This window comes from Scardinius erythrophthalmus, assembly GCF_964197995.2.
Source record: "Scardinius erythrophthalmus genome assembly, chromosome: 6".
NCBI lineage: Eukaryota > Metazoa > Chordata > Actinopteri > Cypriniformes > Leuciscidae > Scardinius > Scardinius erythrophthalmus.
In genome coordinates this window covers 49,910,563-49,930,941 of record NC_138226.1, presented here as the reverse complement: position 1 = coordinate 49,930,941, position 20,379 = coordinate 49,910,563, and the positions used below count along the sequence as shown (strand labels likewise).

Below are 20,379 nucleotides of genomic sequence, written 5' to 3'. Positions count from 1 at the left end.
TGGGGTGCAGTGGAGTAAAGCGTGTGATGCAGTGGAGTAAAGCGTGGGGTGCAGTGGAGTAAAGCGTGGGATGCAGTGGTGTAAAGCGTGGGGTGCAGTGGTGTAAAGCGTGGGATGCAGTGGTGTAAAGCGTGGGGTGCAGTGGAGTAAAGCGTGGGATGCAGTGGTGTAAAGCGTGGGATGCAGTGGTGTAAAGCGTGGGGTGCAGTGGAGTAAAGCGTGGGATGCAGTGGTGTAAAGCGTGGGATGCAGTGGTGTAAAGCGTGGGGTGCAGTGGAGTAAAGCGTGGGATGCAGTGGTGTAAAGCGTGGGATGCAGTGGTGTAAAGCGTGGGGTGCAGTGGAGTAAAGCGTGGGATGCAGTGGTGTAAAGCGTGGGGTGCAGTGGAGTAAAGCGTGTGATGCAGTGGAGTAAAGCGTGGGGTGCAGTGGAGTAAAGCGTGGGATGCAGTGGTGTAAAGCGTGGGGTGCAGTGGAGTAAAGCGTGTGATGCAGTGGAGTAAAGCGTGGGGTGCAGTGGAGTAAAGCGTGGGATGCAGTGGAGTAAAGCGTGGGATGCAGTGGTGTAAAGCGTGGGGTGCAGTGGTGTAAAGCGTGAGGTGCAGTGGTGTAAAGCGTGGGGTGCAGTGGAGTAAAGCGTGGGATGCAGTGGTGTAAAGCGTGGGGTGCAGTGGAGTAAAGCGTGTGATGCAGTGGAGTAAAGCGTGGGGTGCAGTGGTGTAAAGCGTGAGATGCAGTGGTGTAAAGCGTGGGATGCAGTGGTGTAAAGCGTGGGATGCAGTGGGGTAAAGCGTGAGATGCAGTGGTGTAAAGCGTGGGATGCGGTGGTGTAAAGCGTGGGGTGCAGTGGTGTAAAGCGTGAGATGCAGTGGTGTAAAGCGTGAGATGCAGTGGTGTAAAGCGTGGGATGCGGTGGTGTAAAGCGTGGGATGCGGTGGTGTAAAGCGTGGGGTGCAGTGGTGTAAAGCGTGGGATGCGGTGGTGTAAAGCGTGGGATGCAGTGGTGTAAAGCGTGAGATGCAGTGGTGTAAAGCGTGGGGTGCGGTGGTGTAAAGCGTGGGGTGCAGTGGTGTAAAGCGTGAGATGCAGTGGTGTAAAGCGTGGGATGCGGTGGTGTAAAGCGTGGGGTGCAGTGGAGTAAAGCGTGTGATGCAGTGGAGTAAAGCGTGGGGTGCAGTGGAGTAAAGCGTGGGATGCAGTGGAGTAAAGCGTGGGATGCAGTGGTGTAAAGCGTGGGGTGCAGTGGTGTAAAGCGTGAGGTGCAGTGGTGTAAAGCGTGGGGTGCAGTGGAGTAAAGCGTGGGATGCAGTGGTGTAAAGCGTGGGGTGCAGTGGAGTAAAGCGTGTGATGCAGTGGAGTAAAGCGTGGGGTGCAGTGGTGTAAAGCGTGAGATGCAGTGGTGTAAAGCGTGGGATGCAGTGGTGTAAAGCGTGGGATGCAGTGGGGTAAAGCGTGAGATGCAGTGGTGTAAAGCGTGGGATGCGGTGGTGTAAAGCGTGGGGTGCGGTGGTGTAAAGCGTGAGATGCAGTGGTGTAAAGCGTGAGATGCAGTGGTGTAAAGCGTGGGATGCGGTGGTGTAAAGCGTGGGATGCGGTGGTGTAAAGCGTGGGATGCGGTGGTGTAAAGCGTGGGGTGCAGTGGTGTAAAGCGTGAGGTGCAGTGGTGTAAAGCGTGGGGTGCAGTGGAGTAAAGCGTGGGATGCAGTGGTGTAAAGCGTGGGGTGCAGTGGAGTAAAGCGTGTGATGCAGTGGAGTAAAGCGTGGGGTGCAGTGGTGTAAAGCGTGAGGTGCAGTGGTGTAAAGCGTGGGATGCAGTGGTGTAAAGCGTGGGATGCAGTGGGGTAAAGCGTGAGATGCAGTGGTGTAAAGCGTGGGATGCGGTGGTGTAAAGCGTGGGGTGCGGTGGTGTAAAGCGTGGGATGCAGTGGGGTAAAGCGTGAGATGCAGTGGTGTAAAGCGTGGGATGCGGTGGTGTAAAGCGTGGGGTGCGGTGGTGTAAAGCGTGAGATGCAGTGGTGTAAAGCGTGAGATGCAGTGGTGTAAAGCGTGGGATGCGGTGGTGTAAAGCGTGGGATGCGGTGGTGTAAAGCGTGGGGTGCGGTGGTGTAAAGCGTGGGATGCGGTGGTGTAAAGCGTGGGATGCAGTGGTGTAAAGCGTGGGATGCGGTGGTGTAAAGCGTGTGATGCGGTGGTGTAAAGCGTGGGGTGCAGTGGTGTAAAGCGTGGGGTGCAGTGGTGTAAAGCGTGTGATGCAGTGGAGTAAAGCGTGAGGTGCAGTGGAGTAAAGCGTGGGATGCAGTGGTGTAAAGCGTGGGGTGCAGTGGTGTAAAGCGTGAGGTGCAGTGGAGTAAAGCGTGGGATGCAGTGGTGTAAAGCGTGGGGTGCAGTGGAGTAAAGCGTGTGATGCAGTGGAGTAAAGCGTGGGGTGCAGTGGTGTAAAGCGTGGGGTGCAGTGGTGTAAAGCGTGGGATGCAGTGGAGTAAAGCGTGGGGTGCAGTGGTGTAAAGCGTGAGATGCAGTGGTGTAAAGCGTGGGATGCAGTGGTGTAAAGCGTGGGATGCAGTGGTGTAAAGCGTGGGATGCAGTGGTGTAAAGCGTGGGGTGCAGTGGTGTAAAGCGTGGGGTGCAGTGGAGTAAAGCGTGGGATGCAGTGGTGTAAAGCGTGGGGTGCAGTGGTGTAAAGCGTGGGGTGCAGTGGTGTAAAGCGTGGGGTGCAGTGGTGTAAAGCGTGAGGTGCAGTGGAGTAAAGCGTGGGATGCAGTGGTGTAAAGCGTGGGGTGCAGTGGTGTAAAGCGTGGGGTGCAGTGGTGTAAAGCGTGAGGTGCAGTGGAGTAAAGCGTGGGGTGCAGTGGTGTAAAGCGTGGGGTGCAGTGGTGTAAAGCGTGGGGTGCAGTGGTGTAAAGCGTGGGGTGCAGTGGTGTAAAGCGTGGGGTGCAGTGGTGTAAAGCGTGAGGTGCAGTGGAGTAAAGCGTGGGGTGCAGTGGTGTAAAGCGTGGGGTGCAGTGGTGTAAAGCGTGGGGTGCAGTGGTGTAAAGCGTGGGGTGCAGTGGAGTAAAGCGTGGGGTGCAGTGGAGTAAAGCGTGGGATGCAGTGGAGTAAAGCGTGGGGTGCAATGGTGTAAAGCGTGGGATGCAGTGATGTAAAGCGTGGGGTGCAGTGGAGTAAAGCGTGGGATGCAGTGGTGTAAAGCGTGGGGTGCAGTGGTGTAAAGCGTGGGGTGCAGTGGTGTAAAGCGTGGGGTGCAGTGGTGTAAAGCGTGGGGTGCAGTGGAGTAAAGCGTGGGATGCAGTGGAGTAAAGCGTGGGATGCAGTGGAGTAAAGCGTGGGGTGCAATGGTGTAAAGCGTGGGATGCAGTGATGTAAAGCGTGGGGTGCAGTGGAGTAAAGCGTGGGATGCAGTGGTGTAAAGCGTGGGGTGCAGTGGAGTAAAGCGTGGGATGCAGTGGTGTAAAGCGTGGGGTGCAGTGGTGTAAAGCGTGGGGTGCAGTGGTGTAAAGCGTGGGGTGCAGTGGTGTAAAGCGTGGGGTGCAGTGGAGTAAAGCGTGGGGTGCAGTGGTGTAAAGCGTGGGATGCAGTGGTGTAAAGCGTGGGGTGCAGTGGTGTAAAGCGTGAGGTGCAGTGGAGTAAAGCGTGAGATGCAGTGGTGTAAAGCGTGGGATGCAGTGGTGTAAAGCGTGGGGTGCAGTGGTGTAAAGCGTGGGGTGCAGTGGTGTAAAGCGTGGGGTGCAGTGGTGTAAAGCGTGAGGTGCAGTGGAGTAAAGCGTGGGGTGCAGTGGTGTAAAGCGTGGGATGCAGTGGTGTAAAGCGTGGGGTGCAGTGGTGTAAAGCGTGGGGTGCAGTGGTGTAAAGCGTGGGGTTCAGTGGAGTAAAGCGTGGGATGCAGTGGTGTAAAGCGTGAGGTGCAGTGGTGTAAAGCGTGGGATGCGGTGGTGTAAAGCGTGGGGTGCGGTGGTGTAAAGCGTGAGATGCAGTGGTGTAAAGCGTGGGATGCGGTGGTGTAAAGCGTGGGGTTCAGTGGAGTAAAGCGTGGGATGCAGTGGTGTAAAGCGTGAGATGCAGTGGTGTAAAGCGTGGGATGCAGTGGTGTAAAGCGTGGGGTTCAGTGGAGTAAAGCGTGGGGTGCAGTGGTGTAAAGCGTGGGGTGCAGTGGTGTAAAGCGTGAGATGCAGTGGTGTAAAGCGTGGGATGCGGTGGTGTAAAGCGTGGGGTGCAGTGGTGTAAAGCGTGAGATGCAGTGGTGTAAAGCGTGGGATGCGGTGGTGTAAAGCGTGGGATGCGGTGGTGTAAAGCGTGGGGTGCAGTGGTGTAAAGCGTGAGATGCAGTGGTGTAAAGCGTGGGATGCAGTGGTGTAAAGCGTGGGATGCAGTGGAGTAAAGCGTGGGATGCAGTGGTGTAAAGCGTGGGATGCGGTGGTGTAAAGCGTGGGGTGCAGTGGTGTAAAGCGTGAGATGCAGTGGTGTAAAGCGTGGGATGCGGTGGTGTAAAGCGTGGGGTTCAGTGGAGTAAAGCGTGGGGTGCAGTGGAGTAAAGCGTGGGGTTCAGTGGAGTAAAGCGTGGGGTGCAGTGGAGTAAAGCGTGGGGTGCAGTGGTGTAAAGCGTGTGATGCAGTGGTGTAAAGCGTGGGGTGCAGTGGAGTAAAGCGTGGGGTGCACAGGGTTTTTCCTGGCTCAAAATGAGGCGGAGGTGGTAAAATCCTAATAATGTATTTTAATAATAAGGTAATTAAATGTTATTTTTCATAGATCATCATATGGCCCAATGTGTTTTCGGCATTATTTTTGTGGGTGGAGGTTGGTACCTCTAGGGGGGTCCGGGGACATGCCCCCCCGTAATTTTTTTTTGTACATTTTAAAGATAAATTCATTAATCTGGTGCACTTTGAGTCACCCAAATCCACTGTTAAAAATAAAAAAATCCACCCGCAAACCACCCATATTCTTTGATTTAGATATCTGCATCTGATCACATTACAATTATTCAAATTCTCAGTGTTAAGCATGATAATATGGTAACATATCACACTGAAGTTAAGCTAATTAAAAATTAACAATTTAAGAATTTAAGAATTAAGTTCTTCTTTTGGCAAAATTACATTTCCTTAATAGCCTTAACAGAGGCTTTACTCCATTCAAACGTAAATTGTCAATGTTTCATTACATCGCTGTTTGAAAACAGAATAATTTTTTGTACCTTTATAAGGTTTTATTTTATTAAATGTTTGCTCCATCTTTCATTTCAAATTCTTAAATTTGATCAATATATTCAATTAAAATAAGACATTAGGCTGTTTCCAATCAAATAAAATAATTTACATTGAAAAATTATAACTGTATTAAATTAGATTATTTTAAATATTTTTGAATATACAAATAAGGAATGTTAAAAAGAATGATACTTTATGAAACTAAACCGCCAGTAGGAGGCGGCAGGCGACCGTCTTAATGAGCGAGTCGTTGAGTCATTCATTCAAACGATTCGTTCAAAAGGCTGATTCATTCCGAATGAGGCAGTTTATGAATAGGTAATTGAATCTTTGACTCAATCGATTCGTTCAAAACGCTGAATCATTCAGTAATGAAACACGGCTGAGTGTTGCTGTGGGATACATTACGGTTCTGCTGTGATCTTTGTTTGGAACTATTTTCGCTGCAGAAACAGAACAAAAACAGTCATTGCGTCTCAAATGTAAGTGACTTAATTTTAACTATTTGTTTATTGAACTGTTATGAAATCAGTCTCGGTTTCAATCTTGATGGCATTCAGGAAAACATCACTCTGATCGTGTGTAGCCTAGGCAATATATTGTTTCTTAACTATAATATGTTATAAATAACAGCACGAGCCTCAACAGCGCAACTTTGTTACCGTCAGTACATTAGGTAGGCCTATATTATCAACTATAGGCTATCAATCGCCACTTACATTAAATTAAATAAAACAGAATCATCCTCACGTTTTCGGTGATTTGGAATATTTTTATATAATTTTTTTTTAATCAGGGCATTTGTCCGGATGGGCTACAATTCTCTCTCACTTTTCCCTTCAAAAAAGAAAGAAAGAAAAACACACGTGTCCCGGACAAAGTATATGGTCCCAGACAAGCGTTGTCAAGTCCTCCTGATAGCTATGTTTTCCTTGATTGGTTTTCCATGAAGAGAATTACGTTGTTGAAAACGAAAGTAAAGTGACGCACGTTCATTGCGTTTTACGGAGTTCCGTGTCTTTATTAAACTCAACACAAAATTATTTATCTGTCATCCACCCTCGATTAATTGGAATGGAATGTTTTTATTACTTATCCGCGCGCAGCAGCAGCACTATACGGGTTGAGAATGGACACAAGCGGTAACCGCAACAGAACCGTCACGGTGGAAAAAGTGTATCTGACCATGACTGTCTGTCCGAGTTTTGTCGAGAGCCGGAGGCGGCACGAAATTTGACGGAGGCGGCCGCCTCATAATTCTCTATGCAGGAAAAACCCTGGGTGCAGTGGTGTAAAGCGTGGGATGCAGTGGTGTAAAGCGTGGGATGCAGTGGAGTAAAGGGTGGGGTGCAGTGGTGTAAAGCGTGGGATGCAGTGGAGTAAAGCGTGGGATGCAGTGGGGTAAAGCATGGGATGCAGTGGTGTAAAGCGTGGGATGCAGTGGAGTAAAGGGTGGGGTGCAGTGGAGTAAAGGGTGGGGTGCAGTGGAGTAAAGCGTGGGATGCAGTGGAGTAAAGCGTGGGATGCAGTGGTGTAAAGCGTGGGGTGCAGTGGTGTTAAGCGTGGGGTGCAGTGGAGTAAAGCGTGGGATGCAGTGGAGTAAAGGGTGGGATGCAGTGGAGTAAAGCGTGGGATGCAGTGGAGTAAAGCGTGGGATGCAGTGGTGTAAAGCGTGGGGTGCAGTGGAGTAAAGCGTGGGATGCAGTGGAGTAAAGCGTGGGATGCAGTGGGGTAAAGCGTGGGGTGCAGTGGTGTTAAGCGTGGGATGCAGTGGTGTTAAGCGTGGGATGCAGTGGTGTAAAGCGTGGGATGCAGTGGTGTAAAGCGTGGGATGCAGTGGTGTAAAGCGTGGGATGCAGTGGTGTAAAGCGTGGGATGCAGTGGTGTAAAGCGTGGGATGCAGTGGTGTAAAGCGTGGGATGCAGTGGTGTAAAGCGTGGGATGCAGTGGTGTAAAGCGTGGGATGCAGTGGAGTAAAGGGTGGGGTGCAGTGGAGTAAAGCGTGGGATGCAGTGGAGTAAAGCGTGGGATGCAGTGGGGTAAAGCGTGGGGTGCAGTGGTGTAAAGCGTGGGATGCAGTGGTGTAAAGCGTGGGATGCAGTGGTGTAAAGCGTGGGATGCAGTGGTGTAAAGCGTGGGATGCAGTGGAGTAAAGCGTGGGATGCAGTGGAGTAAAGCGTGGGATGCAGTGGAGTAAAGCGTGGGATGCAGTGGTGTAAAGCGTGGTGTAAAGCGTGGGATGCAGTGGTGTAAAGCGTGGGATGCAGTGGTGTAAAGCGTGGGATGCAGTGGTGTAAAGCGTGGGATGCAGTGAAGCGTGAGGTGCAGTGGTGTAAAGCGTGGGGTGCAGTGGAGTAAAGCGTGGGGTGCAGTGGAGTAAAGCGTGGGGTGCAGTGGTGTAAAGCGTGGGGTGCAGTGGAGTAAAGCGTGGGGTGCAGTGGTGTAAAGCGTGGGATGCAGTGGAGTAAAGCGTGGGATGCAGTGGAGTAAAGCGTGGGGTGCAGTGGTGTAAAGCGTGGGATGCAGTGGTGTAAAGCGTGGGATGCAGTGGTGTAAAGCGTGGGATGCAGTGGAGTAAAGCGTGGGATGCAGTGGTGTAAAGCGTGGGATGCAGTGGAGTAAAGCGTGGGATGCAGTGGTGTAAAGCGTGGGATGCAGTGGGGTAAAGAGTGGGATGCAGTGGGGTAAAGAGTGGGATGCAGTGGAGTAAAGCGTGGGATGCAGTGGAGTAAAGCGTCGGATGCAGTGGAGTAAAGCGTGGGATGCAGTGGTGTAAAGCGTGGGGTGCAGTGGTGTAAAGCGTGGGGTGCAGTGGTGTAAAGCGTGGGGTGCAGTGGTGTAAAGCGTGGGATGCAGTGGTGTAAAGCGTGGGGTGCAGTGGGGTAAAGAGTGGGATGCAGTGGGGTAAAGAGTGGGATGCAGTGGAGTAAAGCGTGGGATGCAGTGGAGTAAAGCGTCGGATGCAGTGGAGTAAAGCGTGGGATGCAGTGGTGTAAAGCGTGGGGTGCAGTGGTGTAAAGCGTGGGGTGCAGTGGTGTAAAGCGTGGGGTGCAGTGGTGTAAAGCGTGGGATGCAGTGGTGTAAAGCGTGGGGTGCAGTGGAGTAAAGCGTGGGGTGCAGTGGAGTAAAGCGTGGGGTGCAGTGGTGTAAAGCGTGGGGTGCAGTGGTGTAAAGCGTGGGGTGCAGTGGAGTAAAGCGTGGGGTGCAGTGGAGTAAAGCGTGGGGTGCAGTGGTGTAAAGCGTGGGGTGCAGTGGTGTAAAGCGTGGGGTGCAGTGGTGTAAAACGTGGGGTGCAGTGGTGTAAAGCGTGGGATGCAGTGGTGTAAAGCGTGGGATGCAGTGGTGTAAAGCGTGGGATGCAGTGGAGTAAAGCGTGGGATGCAGTGAAGCGTGGGGTGCAGTGGAGTAAAGCGTGGGATGCAGTGGAGTAAAGCGTGGGGTGCAGTGGAGTAAAGCGTGGGGTGCAGTGGAGTAAAGCGTGGGATGCAGTGGAGTAAAGCGTGGGGTGCAGTGGAGTAAAGCGTGGGGTGCAGTGGTGTAAAGCGTGGGGTGCAGTGGAGTAAAGCGTGGGATGCAGTGGGGTAAAGCGTGGGAAGCAGTGGAGTAAAGCGTGGGATGCAGTGGAGTAAAGCGTGGGATGCAGTGGGGTAAAGAGTGGGAAGCAGTGGAGTAAAGCGTGGGATGCAGTGGTGTAAAGCGTGGGGTGCAGTGGTGTAAAGCGTGGGGTGCAGTGGTGTAAAGCGTGGGGTGCAGTGGTGTAAAGCGTGAGATGCAGTGGTGTAAAGCGTGGGGTGCAGTGGAGTAAAGCGTGGGATGCAGTGGGGTAAAGAGTGGGATGCAGTGGTGTAAAGCGTGGGGTGCAGTGGAGTAAAGCGTGGGGTGCAGTGGTGTAAAGCGTGGGGTGCAGTGGTGTAAAGCGTGGGGTGCAGTGGTGTAAAGCGTGGGGTGCAGTGGAGTAAAGCGTGAGGTGCAGTGGAGTAAAGCGTGAGGTGCAGTGGAGTAAAGCGTGGGGTGCAGTGGAGTAAAGCGTGGGGTGCAGTGGAGTAAAGCGTGGGGTGCAGTGGTGTAAAGCGTGGGGTGCAGTGGAGTAAAGCGTGGGGTGCAGTGGAGTAAAGCGTGGGGTGCAGTGGTGTAAAGCGTGGGGTGCAGTGGAGTAAAGCGTGGGGTGCAGTGGTGTAAAGCGTGGGGTGCAGTGGTGTAAAGCGTGGGGTGCAGTGGTGTAAAGCGTGGGGTGCAGTGGAGTAAAGCGTGGGGTGCAGTGGAGTAAAGCGTGGGGTGCAGTGGTGTAAAGCGTGGGGTGCAGTGGAGTAAAGCGTGGGGTGCAGTGGTGTAAAGCGTGGGGTGCAGTGGAGTAAAGCGTGGGGTGCAGTGGAGTAAAGCGTGGGGTGCAGTGGAGTAAAGCGTGTGATGCAGTGGTGTAAAGCGTGGGGTGCAGTGGTGTAAAGCGTGGGGTGCAGTGGTGTAAAGCGTGGGGTGCAGTGGAGTAAAGCGTGGGGTGCAGTGGAGTAAAGCGTGGGGTGCAGTGGAGTAAAGCGTGGGGTGCAGTGGAGTAAAGCGTGGGGTGCAGTGGAGTAAAGCGTGGGGTGCAGTGGAGTAAAGCGTGGGGTGCAGTGGAGTAAAGCGTGTGATGCAGTGGTGTAAAGCGTGGGGTGCAGTGGTGTAAAGCGTGGGGTGCAGTGGTGTAAAGCGTGGGGTGCAGTGGAGTAAAGCGTGGGGTGCAGTGGAGTAAAGCGTGGGGTGCAGTGGAGTAAAGCGTGGGGTGCAGTGGAGTAAAGCGTGGGGTGCAGTGGTGTAAAGCGTGGGATGCAGTGGTGTAAAGCGTGGGGTGCAGTGGAGTAAAGCGTGGGGTGCAGTGGAGTAAAGCGTGGGGTGCAGTGGAGTAAAGCGTGTGATGCAGTGGTGTAAAGCGTGGGGTGCAGTGGTGTAAAGCGTGGGGTGCAGTGGAGTAAAGCGTGGGGTGCAGTGGAGTAAAGCGTGGGGTGCAGTGGAGTAAAGCGTGGGGTGCAGTGGTGTAAAGCGTGGGGTGCAGTGGAGTAAAGCGTGGGGTGCAGTGGAGTAAAGCGTGGGGTGCAGTGGTGTAAAGCGTGGGGTGCAGTGGAGTAAAGCGTGGGGTGCAGTGGAGTAAAGCGTGGGGTGCAGTGGAGTAAAGCGTGTGATGCAGTGGTGTAAAGCGTGGGGTGCAGTGGTGTAAAGCGTGGGGTGCAGTGGAGTAAAGCGTGGGGTGCAGTGGTGTAAAGCGTGGGGTGCAGTGGAGTAAAGCGTGGGGTGCAGTGGAGTAAAGCGTGGGGTGCAGTGGAGTAAAGCGTGGGGTGCAGTGGTGTAAAGCGTGGGGTGCAGTGGTGTAAAGCGTGGGGTGCAGTGGGGTGCAGTGGTGTAAAGCGTGGGGTGCAGTGGAGTAAAGCGTGGGGTGCAGTGGAGTAAAGCGTGGGGTGCAGTGGAGTAAAGCGTGGGGTGCAGTGGTGTAAAGCGTGGGGTGCAGTGGAGTAAAGCGTGGGGTGCAGTGGAGTAAAGCGTGGGGTGCAGTGGTGTAAAGCGTGGGGTGCAGTGGAGTAAAGCGTGGGGTGCAGTGGAGTAAAGCGTGGGGTAAAGCGTGGGATGCAGTCTTTTAGTTTTCGCTCGACAGGTTCTAAAATCTTTCTTTTCTTAGTTCCAACAAATTAATCTAATTTTTAAGTGACAGTAATAAGTTCATAAAGCCACTTTGGCTGGTAAATGATGGTAGCATTTTTCACCCAGACTCATAGATGTCTTTTCTTCAGTGTTAGCCTGCTAGATAACGTCAGTGCTTCAGTCAGCAGACTTCAGGTTCACGTGTTCATGAAATGTTCACGCCAAATGTTTCTGCTGCAGTTTGGACCGTACGATGCAGTCTCTGAAGAACACGGCCTCGAACACTCTGGACGAGCTGTCGGAGGTGTTCACGGAGACGAGGGCTCAGCTGTACCTGTACGCCGGGACGCAGCTGCTGAAGACGGCGCAGGACGGGCCGCAGCCGTGGAGGGCCGTGCGGGATTTAGCCGCGCTCTGTTATCTAGTGGCCTATCAGGTATGATGTGCGTTTCCTCTACTTCATGCAGCTTGTGTGATCAGCCACTGTACAGTGTAATGTTCATATGGGATGATTATAGTCTCAAAAAGATTAACACGTGTAAGCACACTTATTAATGAACTTGATACATGTTGCAGAAATGTTTTATCCATGCCTTTCAACTTGCGTGTGCAAAATTCTAAATTGAATGAATGTGAAGCAATTTGTACAAATAGAGACATTTTTGTGAATACAAATGTTTTCCTTTGTATTAGTGTATCATAGTTTGCGCATGCAACACAGAAGATGTGCATGTGTGGATCAGGTGACACGCGTGCATTCATTGACGTCTCCTCTGAGTCGATCTCATTTGATTCATTTGAATTTTGAGACTTTCTTTTCGCGGTTTTTAAGCATTTCACAACCCACACACAAACAACTACAAATGAATAGGCCTGGTGCTAATTATTAATGTGTGCACAACTACCCATCTATTTGACAAATTCACAAATGTGTGTCACTGCATTTAAACTAATACAATACAACTTGTGTGTGCAAAATCCAAAATCACATGAATGTGCAGCATTTTGTACAAATAGAGACATAGTTGTTAATACAAAACCTCGATCTTGTATTAATGTAGGCCAGAATTTGTGCATGCAACAAGTAAGATGTGCATTTGTGGATCAGGTGACACGCGTGCATTCATTGACTCGTTTCTGAGTCGATCCTATTTGATTCATTTGGATTTTGAGACTTTCATTTCGCAGGTTTCGCTTGCACGATCCACACACAGCTGTCTGAGAAAACCTGCTACCACTAGATGGCAGTATTCTGCTAAAACAGACAACGGCAGCATAATAAAGCGTTCTTCCCCATTTAAGACGCTTAATGAGAGTGATATTGAAGCACCACATTTAGTCCACAATATTGGCCTACCTTATTAATAAAGCATACTTTATAGAGGCAAACAGATTACATCAGATTATGAACAACACCCATAGAAAACCACTATAAAACGCTTAACGTGCAATCGCGCGTTGAATGTTCAATAAGGTGTATAGGCTACTGAGTTTAAATATCACCGTCTTACTGCACTGACGTTAAGCTTTTTCTTTATAATATGCTCTATGGGAGGAAAACTATAGAGCCTACAGACAAGAGCCTATATGAACGCGACGCGCGGCGTTTCATGTTAATGGCATTTCCCTTCCTGAGCCTGTTAAAAGAAGCTTAACATGAAATTCTGCAGTTGCGTTTAACTTTGCGTGTGTATGGGAGAGAAACGCTCCGAGAGGGCAGTGAAGTAGGCCTACGTTTTAGGTTTGATATTCGCCGCATTTTCTAAAGGGACCATCTGCAAATTCCACTCACAGTCAAAAAATATAAACGTCCAGTCATTCATTCAAATGAATACTTCCAAGGTTGTGGTAAATGCCTAGTGGGCAGACTGACTTAGCCTAGTGTATGTCCAGCCAATATCCCGATTGAACAGTACGATTTTTTAAATTAGCCTACTGTAAATTGTTTTTCTATTCATGTTCCAAAGGTTGTAGTACGTTAGTGATAGTCAGGTGAAATGTTGCATTATTCACCTTTAGTAAGTCACCAAAAACCTGTTTGGTTAATTACAGTAATTTTTGTTAAAAAAAATATTGTTTACTGTAAATAGGCAAGGGCGGTATTTGGACAATTTCACCTAAGCCAGTCTAGTCACTAGGAACATACTACAGCCATTTTGAACATGAAAAAACCCTTTTAGTGAATTACAGTATTTTTCTGCAGAATACAGGCTACATACAGTACATGAAGTAAAGTAAGAAAGTAATTAAGCTACATTTTATTTATAAAGCACATTTAAACATAGCAGGGCTATCCAAAGTGCTGAACAAAGTAAAAACAAATAGAATAAAGCATTGAAACAACCAAACAGAACAGGCAGAAACAGCATCAGGAGATCACTAAAATGCCAGGGAATAAAAATAAGTTTTCAATTTAGATTTAAAAATAGCAATTTAAAAATGAAGGGAAGACTTGTCCAAATTTTACTTGTAAATCCGTCTTACAGGAACCTTCTACAAGCTTTGGAATTTGAAAATGTCTGTTTTTAAATATTAAAAGTAATTTGAATGAAAACAAATTATACGTTTTAACGCAGTGGAATTGGCCGACGTTCCCTTGTGCATCACGAGCCGTGGTTAGCGCGTCAAAGCATTCTCATGTACAAATATGCAGCTACACACGTAGGGCCAGTTGATTTTCAATTAATATTTCATGTCGATATACAATGGTTGCATATTGTTAAAACTAATCGTGCTATAGTAAGACTAGCCTATAACAATGGCTTAAGGGTCAAGGGAAAACAAATGTACTGTGAAAATCGTCTATAACATTTAAAAACAGACATTTTCAAATTCCAAAGCTTGCATACTATGAATATTATGTGTAGTCAGATAAAAAATAAGCATAATATGAACGCAACTGCGAAACATTTTTTTTTAACAGGAAGGGAAATGCCATTAACATGAAACGCCGCGCGTCGCGTTCATATAGGCTCTTGTCTGTATGCTATAGTTTTCCTCCCATAGAGCATATTATAAAGAAAAAGCTTAACGTCAATGCAGTAAGACGGTGATATTTAAACTCAGTAGCCTTATACACCTTATTGAACATGCATCGCGCGATTGCACGTTAAGCGTTTTATAGTGGTTTTCTATGGGTGTTGTTCATAATCTGATGTAATCTGTTTGCCTCTATAAAGTATGCTTTATTAATAAGGTAGGACTATATTGTGTACTAAATTTGGTGCTTCAATATCACTCTCATTAAGCGTCTTAAATGGGGAAGAACGCTTTATTATGCTGCCGTTGTCTGTTTTAGCAGAATACTGCCATCTAGTGGTAGCAGGTTTTCTCAGACAGCTGTGTGTGGATCGTGCAAGCGAAACCTGCGAAATGAAAGTCTCAAAATCCAAATGAATCAAATAGGATCGACTCAGAAACGAGTCAATGAATGCACGCGTGTCACCTGATCCACAAATGCACATCTTACTTGTTGCATGCACAAATTCTGGCCTACATTAATACAAGATCGAGGTTTTGTATTAACAGCTATGTCTCTATTTGTACAAAATGCTGCACATTCATGTGATTTTGGATTTTGCACACACAAGTTGTATTGTATTAGTTTAAATGCAGTGACACACATTTGTGAATTTGTCAAATAGATGGGTAGTTGTGCACACATTAATAATTAGCACCAGGCCTATTCATTTGTAGTTGTTTGTGTGTGGGTTGTGAAATGCTTAAAAACCGCGAAAAGAAAGTCTCAAAATTCAAATGAATCAAATGAGATCGACTCAGAGGAGACGTCAATGAATGCACGCGTGTCACCTGATCCACACATGCACATCTTCTGTGTTGCATGCGCAAACTATGATACACTAATACAAAGGAAAACATTTGTATTCACAAAAATGTCTCTATTTGTACAAATTGCTTCACATTCATTCAATTTAGAATTTTGCACACGCAAGTTGAAAGGCATGGATAAAACATTTCTGCAACATGTATCAAGTTCATTAATAAGTGTGCTTACACGTGTTAATCTTTTTGAGACTATAATCATCCCATATGTTCATGCTTTCCTCAGGCTCCGAGACCCAAAGTCAAGAGCTTGAAAAGTGAGCATGCGTCCCGTGAGCCTTTGGAGCTGCTGGCTTCGGACCGCCAGAGCCAGGCGGGTCACATGCTGTTGAATCTGAGCCGGGACGTGGAGCAGCTGCTGAAGGACGTGGTGGAGGCGTTCGGGAACCGGAACGGGCCGAGTCTTCTGTTCGACAAGCTCTTCGGCTCACAGGCGCACGACCCCCTCTCCTTCATCTGCGACGACGAGATACACATGGTCCGCGCACACGCGCCCAGCACCGACGATCTGGCCAAGTGGGATAGTGGTGAGTAGGGCTGCAGCTATCGATTCTTATTGTAATCGATTAATCTAGCACTTAATCGATCGATTAATCGAGTAATCGGATAAAAACTTTAAGTGTGTTTTTAAACAACCAAAACAAATAATGCATAACGAAAATGATGTGGCTGAAAAACTCCAACATTTGGCTTTAAAACTAAGCCTATTTATTGTAATTTTTACCCATTTAGTGTTTATAAGTGCCAGTGCCAACAATTATATAACAATACAGTTAAGTCAACTTTATACTGTAAAACATGTAGCCTATAACATGTAAAACTATGAATACAAACTTAAATAGTAAAGGCCATTTGGTCTTAGTTTTGTCTTCTTAATACAAAATTACAAAAAAAGGATTGCACCTTCTACAAATTACCCACCGGAGAACAAAAATAAAATAAATGAATATAAAATATCAAGCCAAACAGGTACACAATGTATACAATTTATATAAAAAAAATAAGTGTAGCTTTGAAAAGGGGAATGTTTTATTGCAAATATGCATTTTATTAAATAGAAAAATAACAGCATTTTGTTTTTCACTTAGGCTAGTTGAAGTATATTAGCACGTTTTGTAGTATTATATTTTTTTGTTAATTTAAAATGTTCTATGCTCAATTACTTTGGTAGCCGGTTATGTCTTCCCCAAAAGTACGAGTGGATTTGGAGAAGCAGGCTGGTGGGGAGTTTCATTTTTTTGTTGTTGTCTGTAACTATTTGGTAGATGTGACATAGCCTACAAACAAGGTCTCGCAAAGACTGCAATACAATATTTGTTCCTCCATCACGTCTCGGTGTATACAGTGAATGCATGCTGAAATTATTGTTGCGTGGCTACATAAAAGTTTAAGCATATGTGATGCATTGCTGCAATTGGTCTGACTGGCGCGTGAGAGAGACGAAGGGTGCGTGCGTGTGTGTGTGTGTGTGTGTGAAGGGGTTCTTTCTTTAGGCTATACGTTTACTTCTTAAAAACATCAAAGCTAAACATCATATCTAGTCAAACCGCATCACGACATCACTACAAATACAGTGTGGGATTAAATTCAGCGAACATAGGCTTCGGCACGGGCGAAAATATTGGCGCTGGGTCAAAAAAAATGCGGGGGACAGAATCGTTATCCCAAACTTTAGACATTCTCTGCCGTTTATGGACATCTACTCTCTGCCATCGCGCCAAATAAATTCAAAATGTATCACGCACTATGGTGTGCTTCCTGAACATTGAACAACGGTCCGTGTGAAATCAGATCCCTGCGCGTATAGTGCGCGTCATAGGAATTTAACGAGGCTTCGAGGCAGAGTTTTTGCCTCGAGGAATTTTTGTAATCGAGTAAATCGAGTAACTCGATGAATCGTTGCAGCCCTAGTGGTGAGTGTCATCCAGTCCGGTCTAGTGCTGCAACCGATCACAAAACTCACCGTTCGCATCATTTTATGGTTTTTGAGTCACAGATCAGGGAATTTTTCAGATCAGAAAAAAAGGGGGGAGATAAGAAGACAGCAGCAGGTATTTATAGGCTGCTGTCACTTTAAAGGGTTATTCACCCAAAAATGTAAATTGTCATTTACTCACCCTCATGTCATTCCATATGAGGTTAATTCTCATTATCTCGTTAATTCTCGCACATTTGAGCTTCAGCAAGAACCAATGGGTTTCATTCTTGTGTGTCAAACATGTACTGTTGAGCTACTGTTTATTTTTGCTGAAAAATGTTTATATGTGAATAAAAGCCTAAATTAAATCTGTTTAGCCTTACAACATATAAAGGGATTGAGTCTCTTCAGGAAACTTTGGACTAAACTGCTTGATTCATATAATATGGATTTGTTTTACAATCATTAATGGCAAAGACATAATTGTCATAGTTTGGACAAAGTTGTCGCATGGACTGTCAATGGAGGGACAGAAATGTATCAGATTTTATTTAAAACATCTTAATTTGTGTATCAAGGATGAACAAAAGTTTTATTGGTTTGAAACGACATGAGGGTGAGTAAATGATCACAGAATTTAAGGAATTTTTGGGTGAACTAAACCTAGGCTAGAAGACAGAATGGGTCTCATTCATGAAACATTCGTAAATATACGAGTAAATATGTGAGTGATTTGCGGGTAAAGAGACCTTCCCGAAAACTCCTGATTCACAAATACTTCGTAAACGTCAGATGTGATAGTGAAATGTGTGTGTGTGTGTTAATGAATTCCAATCAGTCGTAAATGGGACGCGCGTGCACGCTCATTCTCAATTACCATAAATCCCGCACGTTAAATCCGACTGACAACTGTATATGGGCATCATATTATGACACCAAACGAAGGATTTCAACATGTCTTCTCAAAAGCGAATGAAAAAGAGAAATTTCTCAGATGCAGAAATTGAAGTTTTATTATCAGAAGTTCATTCGAAACGCCACATTTCATTTTCAAGCGTACATAGTGGTGTATCAGGTCCTAAAAAAAGGAAGCTTAGCAGCAGATGCAGTTAATGGAGTTTCATCTGTTAATCGAACAGACCCAGAAGTGAAAAGAAAATGGTTCGACATGAAGCTTGACTGCAACACTTGTGACTTGCGGACTTGTTCCGTTTGCAGATGCTATTACTAGCTCTCATAATAAAAGTAAAAAGAAAAACCGTATGTAGCCTAATTAGTATATATAGCCTATAATATTTTTTCAAAAAGCTGTGTAAATATGTACTTGATTAAGGTGAATTAAAATGCAGCCTTATTAATGAGCAAAACGTTCGGATGTTAAACGCACTATTTAGGAGCAGGTGTAGATTTCTTTCGTACCAACTAACATTTGGAAAATACGAACATCTTAATGATGTTCTTAATGAATCCGAAAATTTACGCCAGAACCACTTTACACACGATTTACACACAAATTTGTTCTGCTCGTGTTTCATGAATGAGACCCAATGCACGGATCCAATACAATGATACACATCCGTATTTTCTTTCTCTACTTTTAACATTCAGTTAAGACCGACGGTGTTTGAGGATACTCGAGGATAGCCGAGGTCTGAAACGTGCCTCTCTCGGGCGTGTGCATAGATTACAGCGCGAGTGCCAAATAAGTTCTCTTTCGCGTCTCCTTGCACATGAATGTTTAAATTGACAAGATTTACAAACACACGCAAAAGATAAACTTTTGTTCTATGATGGTTAAACTTTGCAATAATCCACGGGTCATGTGCGTGTCAAACCGTGGGGCGTGATGCGTACAGAACTGTGATCCGTTACAGCACTAGTGCTGACGGCGGGGTGTGTGTGTTCACACAGGTGCGGTGCTGCGGCACGCGGGCGATCTTCAGCACCTGGCGTGGCTCGGCCTGCAGTGGGCGCTGATGGAGCAGAGTGTCAGCCTGCAGCGCTGGCTCAAGCAGCTCTTCCCTCGCCTCACGCTCGAGACCTCCAAACTAGACACCAACTCACCCGAGTCCATCTGCCTGCTCGACCTGGAGGTGCGTCCGCCCCTCCTCATCCTCAATGAAGCACAGGGGAAACATTCACCCACATTTGCACATGCATTCATGTCTGATGATTGTTTTAGATGCTGTTATAGGTGATGTAGCCTCTCTAAAATGCTGTTTTAGTTTCAGTAATTTAATGCCTGTGATTGTATAATGCTGTAAAGCTCTACCTAACATACATGTTTGGCTCAGCAGTTTGGCTGATGGCATTTTTTTACAAGATTGACGTATTGACGAAATTTAATAAATCAAATGTATTTCTTAAGGCTGTAGTCCATAAACAGCACGTTTGGGACTGAAGTCTTGGCTGTCATGCTGTCATACTGTCGTAAAGGACTGGAAGTGGCAGGATCTCAGAGGACCTGATGAAGCTCCTCAGCTGTAACTCTGTGTATATGTGATGTGTTGCAGGTGTTCCTGTGCGGTGTTGTGTTCAGCAGTCAGACACAGCTGCAGGAGACGGCACGGATGGCCTCGTGCTCCTCGCCGCATCAGCCCCGGTGTTTGCCTCTGCACATCATCAAGCTCCTGTCCTCCGGCAAGCAGCGCGAGTGGTGGGACGCCGTCTACCGCCTGATCCACAAGAGAGCGCTGTGAGTGACTGCTCTGCTGTGAGTGTGAGGCTGACGCATGGCTCTGACTGACTGTTTTCTGGTGTGTGTGTGTGACAGGTCGGGGGCGTCGGCTAAACTGCGGATGCTGGTTCAGCACGGTCTCGGCACGCTGCGCGCCGGAGAGAAACACGGCCTTCAGCCGGCGCTGCTCATCCACTGGGCTCAGCATCTCACTGACGTGGTACGTCTGCTCACAGCCGTCCTCATGATGCTCGTTCTGAGCCAGGAATTATGGGATGCATGAGTGTTTTTAGGGGGATAACGGTTGTTTTCATTTTGGATTTAAAGGAATAGTTCACTAAAAAATGAAAATTTTACTCGCCCTCAAGTTGTTTCAAACCTGAATTAATTTCTTTCTTCTGCTAAACACAAATGATATTTTGATTAATGTCAGTAACCAAACAAAGGGCTCCAGACTGCGACCAAGTGGTTGCATTGTGACCATTTTTGCTGACGTTGTGACCAAAGTTTGATATAGGTTGCGCTGGCGCGACCACAACGTTGCCCAGCGTCAAATGGCAAACGAAATGAAAGCGGAACGAAACCTTGCTACTCATTTGTGCTTCACAGACCTTTTATTAGTTCGGACCGATCTCGATCCTGCGACACCGTTACTACACAGCACTGGGAGATCCCGTGAAGAAATCCATTGAATTCGCAACAGAATTAATAACATCACTGCAGTGAGAAACATTCAGATTCGGCGCAGAGTTCTGTTATAAACCATAGATATCAGATCAAACAGCGCTGATGTGGAAACCAGGAGAAACAGTGTGCCATGATTGGAAAAGTGATATAAGGCTTTAAAGTCCACAAATCAGCAACATTCACCATGGATTTAATGTAGTAACTCTAATTGGAATTAGGGGTGTAACGTCGTCGAGGCCAGCATTTACCCGCTATAAAGTTACCATAAACTTCGCAGCTTTAAAAAACAATCATCATTCCTAATGCTGAAACCTGACAGCCAATACGAGTCAGAGTAACGTTAGGGCAGAAATGTTTTCAAAGTCTTTTATACCGCGAGTCTGACAACTGCACACACTTCCGAACAAAGAACCGCACGTCGGAAAGCAAGCTTGAGGTAAG

The 20,379-nt window shown here is 47.2% G+C and overlaps 1 protein-coding gene across 4 annotated transcripts in view; it reads left to right on the top strand.

Moving 5' to 3' along the window:
* Positions 1-20,379, top strand: part of ranbp2 (RAN binding protein 2) — a 97,161-nt gene that overhangs the window by 10,406 nt on the left and 66,376 nt on the right. For all 4 annotated transcript variants that reach the window (XM_081368863.1, XM_081368862.1, XM_081368861.1 and 1 more), the window contains exons 7-11: positions 11,054-11,249; positions 14,883-15,183; positions 18,486-18,667; positions 19,088-19,269; positions 19,348-19,471. In XM_081368863.1, coding sequence (XP_081224989.1) covers positions 11,054-11,249; positions 14,883-15,183; positions 18,486-18,667; positions 19,088-19,269; positions 19,348-19,471 — 985 coding nt within the window. The remainder of the gene's footprint in view (positions 1-11,053; positions 11,250-14,882; positions 15,184-18,485; positions 18,668-19,087; positions 19,270-19,347; positions 19,472-20,379) is intronic.